This window comes from Populus alba, chromosome 19, assembly GCF_005239225.2.
Source record: "Populus alba chromosome 19, ASM523922v2, whole genome shotgun sequence".
In the NCBI taxonomy this organism is placed as follows: domain Eukaryota; kingdom Viridiplantae; phylum Streptophyta; class Magnoliopsida; order Malpighiales; family Salicaceae; genus Populus; species Populus alba.
Window position 1 is genome coordinate 18626686 of NC_133302.1, and position 7525 is coordinate 18634210.

Sequence of the window (7525 nt, forward strand, 5' to 3'; positions counted from 1 at the left end):
TTTTTGCTGCACATAAATCTTAACTATAATTTTTACCAAACATGTATTTAAATCCAATTAACCACACTTTTTTTTAAAAAAAATTAATACACAGCCATAAAAACTACCTAAAAAACAAACACTTTTAAAAAAACCAAAAAAATATTACAAAATATCAGTTTCATGCCAAAGAGACAAACTTTATCCTCATTGTCCGCCAAGTTAAAGTAGGCAAATTACAGGTGACTGGGTTCTGTTATATTTGTTATATTCATGTTATTTTTAACTTCACAAATTATTAATTTCAAATGTTTTAGATTTGATTGACTGCAGAATTTAAATATTTTAGTTTTGATATATTTATGAATCTATGTTGTTTTAAACTTGATTAATTATGAAATTTAAATATTTTAGTTCTGATATTTTTATCAAATTCATATTACCTTAAATTTAATTATATATCAAGTCTAAGTGTCGAACATGAGAGACCATCAAGCCCACCACTTAAGGCATGCCAATAAAAAAGAACCATAAGGGTTACTTTTAGGTAGGGGTGTTCAAAAAAACCGACCAACCGATTAAACCGAGAAAACCGAGAAAAAATTAACCGAAAAAACTGAACAGATAGAAAAAACCGAATAAACCGATTAAAAATTTTAAAAAAATCACCCGGTCCGGTTCGGTTCCGGTTTAAAAAAACTTAAACCGATTAAACCGGACCAAACCGAACCGGTTTAATTAAATCTAAAAAAATATATTAAAAAAAACATCATAAACCTAAATAATAAATACCCTTCCCTTTTCCCCAAAACCTTTCCACCCCACTCACTATCCCCCTTCCCTTTTCCCCAAAACCTTTCCACTTTCCCCAAAACCTTTCCACCCCATTCACTCTCCCCTTCTCTTTTCCCCAAAACCAGCTCACTCACCCTCCCACTTCTCTTTTCCCCCTTCCAGCGATTGAGCCCCGTAGATACTCAGAATCAAGAGTCATGGCTATGTGAACTAAAGAAGGCTCGCAGGAGGAGACTAACCGGCCATTGCTTGTTAAAACAGGACAGTCTCTCCCGTTACGATACTCCGGCGCTTCAGCGAATCGATACCCGTTGAGCACTTCAACTGCACCGCTATTCCCCTCCCTCGACGGTATTGAACGAATGCCGGAGCAAAGTAAAGGGAAAAGAACAACAACGATGAAGAATAAAACGCCGGCGTGTAGCCGGAAATGAACCATTTGGGCTAGGCTTTTTTAAAGAGAACAAGCAAGGAGGGGCAGTGATTGTGATTCAGCCAAGCTTTTTTTTATTTAATTAGTTTCGGTTTTTCTGGTTTTTAAGGCTAAAAAACCGACCCGAACCGAACAAAACCGGTTCGGTTTGAACCGGTTTTCGGTTCGGTTCGGGTTATATTAACAAGAAATGGTATTTTCCGGTTCGGTTGAATTTTTATGTTAAAACCGAACCGAACCGGACCATGAACACCCCTACTTTTAGGCATGTTAAAAATAAGTTTATTAAGATGCTTAGTTAAATATAGATCCATTGAGACCAATACATTCAAAGAATATGATCTTTAATTGTGTATTACTGTGCAGCATGATTTTACTAGGACAATATTGTTTAATGAATAGTGCATTTTTAGAAAAAGATTGATCATTGATTTATATATATATATTTAATAATTGAGCTTCATTTTATTGTTAATTTTTTCCTGTTAGTTTATTTATTGTCATTGTATTTTTAATTAATATTATTTAAATTTATTAAACCCAATCAAGTGAATAACTCAAATATTAATTATTTTTTTTGCTTTTTTAAAAACACCTGTATCACCCTAGCGTCCTATGATTTTTTACGTTAAAAACAATCGACTTGAACGTTTTCGTATATTCACGAGGAATGTTTTGTACATTGACATTCAATTTTTTGAGCTCACAGTTCTCATTGATGGAAAAGGCCGAATACCTCAAAATCTCAGAAAAGAAAATTGAGGACTCAAAATGATTTGTGAATGGCTGCAAAGCATTCAAAAGAGGTAAGAGTTTAAGTTTGTTAACTAATTGAATCCACTGACCGTAAAATGCACCGGTGTACATGGCAGGGTTATAGAGCCCAGGTTATATTTTACACCATTTGAAGCTGAAGAAGAGGAGAAACAAATGACTTTGTAGTAGAGGAAAAATACATATCCCCAATAAAACTTGAACTGCAAAACTACCTCAAGGGAAGAAGAGGCTCTTCGATCTTTCTCACAGAGCAGCAGGCAAGAGAAGATCAATCCTGCTTGTTACTCTCACGAGCCAGCCGAGCGCGATGTCTTAGCTCGGCCCTTTTCCACCGAACAATCATGTAACACAGGGAAAAGAGGGAGTTTATCTGCAAAAAAGATAATAGGGTCAGAATGAATTACAAAAACAAAACAAAAAAATTAGAAAATGCAAGCAGATGAAAAGGGTAACTTCAAACACCAACCAGAATAATGGTGGCAATGATAAGAAGAGGCCCAGACCAGAGCACTGAAAGAAAAAGTCCATGAGGATCAAAGTAATTCTGGCTTGCAAAGCTCCTCCAGTAGTCACCCATCACTCTATTAAGCCTCTCTGCTAAGTATACACCAGCCACTACATGACATCAAATGATTAAATGAAATCAGATATCCAAGGACTTCAGCAGTGAGAATGGAAAGCACAATAGAAGAATACATCAATGCATGCTAACATGAACTCAGATTCCAGGACAGAAATCACCCACAGAAATACAAGCTGATAAAATTTTTATATTGGAGAGTAAAGTGAATTAGTTCTTTTTTGGCATTGTGAACCATAAGCACTAGCTGGTCAACAGTTAGAGAGTTGATTTTAGGAAACACTGAGTCATGACCTGGAAATTCACAAAATAAAAACAGGATTCTAGAATCTAGGTAACTTTCTAACTACAAAACTGGTTTTGAGTTGACGGCTCTTGAAGCCTGTAACAATAATTTTAGCAGTCGAACTTCCATAAAAGCAACACAGACAATCACAAAGAAATAATTCAAATTTCTAACATTTAGAGACACACACACACAGACACCAATTTAATAAGATTCACACATCAATCATATTGCAGAAGAGGTAGTTAATGATAGATTACTCCATTCACGATTTAAAATGCTAGTTCTATACTGAGATTCTTTACACAATTACATTATCATTATTGGATGGCGACACACTGTACCGCAATAGTTAACCAGACTAGCATAGTACTGTTAAATTGCCATTCCCATGTTGCACAACTAATACAAGCACTATGCTTAACACCCATCCATAACTTCAGAAAACAAATTAGCTTTCACTAAATTCAACCAAATATTCATACAAGGCCATCAATCTTTTATCTCTCACACAGTCACTGTTTATATGCAAGCACAATATTTTAGCCACATTACTGCAGAAACCAATTGTTTATACACAAGCACAGTATTTTAGCCACATTACAAGCAAAAACCAACTCATTTCATATCATATAAGAACAAAGCAAGACAACCCTAAAGTAACAATTGCAATTGCCCAATACATTAAATCCCAAAATGTCCATCTAAGACCAAACAAAAAAATTAACCCGCAATTTCCAAAAATGCGCAGAACAACAAAAAAAAGCTTCAATATTTACTTAAATTTCAAAAGAAGTCCTCTTTTTTTAAAAAAAATCTGGCAACCCATTACCGCATTCAACCCAAATTTACAGTCCCTAAATAAAAAATAAAATAAAATCTACTTCACTCACATTTACAGCATTACTACAAAATTAAGTTAAAAAAAAATAATAATAACTTACAAGCTACAAGGAACAGACACATCTGGAAGTTAATATGTTTCCTTGAAACAACTGTAAGTACCAGCAACACGAGATGGAATCCTATTAGCCCCATCAGCCAAGGTTCCTGTCCGAAACAAAAAATAAAAACTTCTTTTTTATTTAATTTAATCATAAAACCCCAAAAAAAGAAAAAGAAAAAGGAAAAGTCTTAAAAAAGAGTACCGTCCAGTCAATGGCATGGAAGAAACCGATAAAATTATCGATGGCGGGTCGGAATCCGGATCGGAGCTCCGAGGAGAGTTTCTGGACAAGATCCGCCATTTGGTCCAAGTGAGCTTCCATCGCTGATTTCAGCTCTTCCATTTTTTTTTTCCTCACCCTGCTAACGCAGGATTCTAGTTCTACCAGTGGTGATTTACTAGAGAGACCTACGGTAGAAGTCTATTTGTGTGACTAATTAGAACTTAGATTTCGCCACGTCGCCAAGCTTATGCAGGTTTCCCAGTTAAATCTTTGACCGTTTGACGGTTAACGAACGACTTGTAGTTTCAAGGCACTGTACGACTTGGTAAACCCGAACTGAAAAATCCATAATCTAAAGTCCGGTATAAATTAGATTTTAATTTTAATTAAAAAAAATATTAACCTAGTCAAACCTTACTTGCCACTCACTTGTTTGAACTGATCAGACATAATCTAAACTCATTCAGAGCACATATCAAAGAATTATTTTTTAAAAAAATTAATATTATTTTAATAAAAAATAAATAACTTAAACATATCTAACAATCTAATAATCCGGGTTTGACGATTACGATAATAATTTTTTCACCCTAATAGAACTATTTTGTAAGAATAATCTTTGACATAATTGCTCTAATCCACAGTGTTGTAACAGGAACACTAAACTTTTTTAATATATTAAATAATGTTGTTGTATTTTATAATCAACCACTGGCTAGCTTGTTTCTTTTTTTTTAAAAAAAAAATCTAAAATATAAATATAACAAGAATATTCATGAATCATGTTAAAGTAGAATTCATCTACATGTCTCTCTGCTTTAACGATCCATATATATTTTTAGAGCCTTTTCATATCATAATTTTTTAATATTTATTATTACTCATGTTAAAAACTAAGATTTATATATAATTAAAAAATTACCTCTTGTAACTTAACTTGAGATTTGAAATTATACAGAAATCTTCATAATCATGTTATTAATAATTTCTTGACACCCATTGGTTTGGTTAAGCGAGCAAGATGCATGTTTTATGGAAGTTAATGCACCAAAATTAGCTTTATGATCATTAAAAGGAATTAAAAAAGCATACCATATGAATGGCTAAGTTCTAGAATATTATGAGTTGGCAAAATGGCACCATCAGAAGTTTGCGGGGAAGTGAAGCTCACTCCAAAGTTGGCTTCATGACAATCATATTGAAGGCATCCATTTTCACTTTGGATTTTCCAATCCCATGAGATAATCTCTAAGTATATACGTGTTATTATCTATAAACTAAAGTTATTAAATTCAAATCAGTTTGATAAGTCAATACACAACTTAATTAATCTAGTATTAATCTAGGTTTCATTTTAAAAAAATCAATTTAAAATTGACTTGAAGTTATAATTATCAACTCAGTTAAAACCTAGTTTTATTTAAATAATTTTTTTTAAAAAAAATAATATCATTTTAACTCAAAAAATTAAAATAATTAACTCAGATTAATCTATTAAATTTATAAACTAAATCTTAGGCGGATCGAGTTTAGTAATTTTAGTATAAATTGATAATTATAAATTAATTAGAACTTGATTTTGAGAATAGGGTAATATAAGTTTCCTTCTCTTTTTTTTTTTTGGTGAGAGAAATGAGTGAACAATATGTACTTAACAATATATAGTAGGCTAGCAAGCAAGATTTAAATTAATTTTAATCTAAATAGCACAAATTACAACATGATCATGTCAAAACTAAGTACTCTTATTTGATTCAAGTTACAAAAATCATGGATATGTTAGCTGGAAATGGGAACGACAAAGTAACTATCATGCACAACTATGCCATGCAGAGGCCGTAATTAAATACCTATCTTGCCACCCTAAGGAAATAGCTTTCCCATCATCTCTTTCAAAAACTTTAAACCCACCACAAAAATCTCCATCAAATTGAAGAGGACAATAATGAGTTCTAATTTTCAAAAGAAGCTTGGCTTGTATCAAGGACTTGGAGCTGAGTTTAATGCCTGCAAATCCATGGCTCTCCATCCTTCCTTTCCATGTTTCCATCTTGTCATATCTTGGACAGTTTGCATCATCGTTGTCGCAGTTGAGCATGCTTTTGATATCCCTACCAAGATGATTCTTTTCAATGCTTAATCTCTCTGAGCTTTCTAGAGGAAGACAATCATCTAAAGAATCAAACATTGCTGCAAAATAGTGCAAAGACTCCATGAATCTTGACAAAAAGTTTCTTGGGCTTCTGCTACCTTCTTGCTCCACCAAGACAACAATGGAGGGGTTAAGTGAATGTACTGATTTCAATGTGTCGGATATCTTCAAAGAATCCTTCAGAGTATTCAAATGAAAGACTAAATTCACAGCAACTGTTTCATTTTTCTTTTTCCTCAGGTTGATGAGCTTAGACCCTCTTAACAACCCTTGAAACTCAAAGACTAGATTACGAAACCCTTTCGCAAAGCTAACTAATCTACTCTCAGTTTCTTGCAATTCTTCTATACTTCTGCCTAATCCGGTTATTCGCAGAGAAATCCGGTTGCCACTGCTTGCCTTTTCGGAGAGAGACTGTATTAAAGAAGGCCATTGAAAGCCATAGGAGACGTCAAAATCAATAACATGCAATGAACTGTTGTTGTTCTCTTCTTCCTTCTCATAGGCCTCAAGGATTTCCTGGTTTGCAGTGAAATGAGCAAACTGGTAATAAGGAGACACCCTGTAAAGATCTGTGAACGCCAAGAACTCTTCTTCACATGTTGGTTCCTTCATGATCATATCATAGAAGGGAGATTTCTTTCCGAGGAGCCTTGCGGCCAATCCATCAGCAAAATAAGCAACGACCCTTTGCACCGAATCACCGGATAAGGAGACACTTTGATACAATTCCGTTAGATTCTCCAAGGCTGAGCCTACATTGTTCTCGTCAAGTGCTGTGGCAGCTATAAGAAGCAAGTGAATCAAATGAAGCCCCTTGCCATTTTCTTCAACACCTCCTTTCCTCTTATGGTCTAGTTTTAGCATTTGTTCCCTCATTTGGAGTAGCCTAAGTATCTTCCCTTCACTACAACCCTCATAGGTATTCATCAAAGGATTGGAAACATCTGCCCTTGATCTCTTTCTCTTCCTTTTCATGTCACCATTGGAGTCTGTAACAATTGCTAGGCTAAGATTCAAAAGTTCCTCTTGATCTTCCATGCCTTCCATCACTGTAAGAGAGAAACAAAGAAGAGGAATATATATTAAGGAAAGAAGAAAAAGTTTAGGACAAGCAAAAGAAGATGGTCATGGTTGAGTTTTTATGCAAGAAACGGGCATTGTAATAAATCATGTGGTAATATTCCAATGTGTCATTACAAGTGAATAGAACCAAAGACTAGAGGGATAAGAGATAGGATATTTTTTTTCAGTTTCTCGTACCAACAAGGAAGGGAGAGACAGAAGATGGGTATCTCCTTATTCTCGAAGAATTGATGTCATAGGTTAAGAAAACATTTCGAAACGTTTCTGT

At 34.2% G+C, this 7525-nt stretch overlaps 2 protein-coding genes across 3 annotated transcripts; both read right to left on the reverse strand.

The window, feature by feature from the left end:
* Positions 1-2020: 2020 nt before the first annotated feature.
* LOC118056521 (uncharacterized) lies at positions 2021-4248 on the reverse strand. 2 transcript variants are annotated; one of them, XR_004688818.2, is made up of 5 exons: positions 3999-4248; positions 3795-3900; positions 2451-2599; positions 2197-2354; positions 2021-2117 (listed from the first exon to the last, which is right to left on the reverse strand). XR_004688818.2 is itself a non-coding variant. In XM_035068757.2 (4 exons), exons 1-4 carry the CDS (start codon positions 4137-4139, stop codon positions 2253-2255), a joined length of 498 nt encoding a protein of 165 aa, XP_034924648.1. In that variant the 5' UTR covers positions 4140-4248; the 3' UTR covers positions 2021-2252. The 2 variants fall into 2 exon arrangements, 1 of the variants encoding a protein (XP_034924648.1); XM_035068757.2 differs by having other exon boundaries at positions 2021-2354.
* Positions 4249-5746: 1498 nt separating this feature from the next.
* LOC118056523 (scarecrow-like protein 21) lies at positions 5747-7525 on the reverse strand. Its single transcript, XM_035068758.2, has 2 exons — positions 7435-7525; positions 5747-7223 (listed from the first exon to the last, which is right to left on the reverse strand). Exon 2 carries the CDS (start codon positions 7219-7221, stop codon positions 5830-5832), a length of 1392 nt encoding a protein of 463 aa, XP_034924649.1. The 5' UTR covers positions 7222-7223; positions 7435-7525; the 3' UTR covers positions 5747-5829.

What these genes read in the sequence shown, in the direction of transcription:
- LOC118056521 (XM_035068757.2), bottom strand. Translation starts at nt 4,139, where the DNA reads ATGGAAGAGCTGAAATCAGCGATGGAAGCTCACTTGGACCAAATGGCG. An exon ending in TCCATGCCATTGACTGGACG is followed by an intron (nt 3,901 to 3,998) that starts GTACTCTTTTTT and finishes TGTTTCGGACAG; the next exon opens with GAACCTTGGCTGATGGGGCT. An exon ending in GTGTCTGTTCCTTGTAGCTT is followed by an intron (nt 2,600 to 3,794) that starts GTAAGTTATTAT and finishes GATGTCATGTAG; the next exon opens with TGGCTGGTGTATACTTAGCA.
- LOC118056523 (XM_035068758.2), bottom strand. Translation starts at nt 7,221, where the DNA reads ATGGAAGGCATGGAAGATCAAGAGGAACTTTTGAATCTTAGCCTAGCA.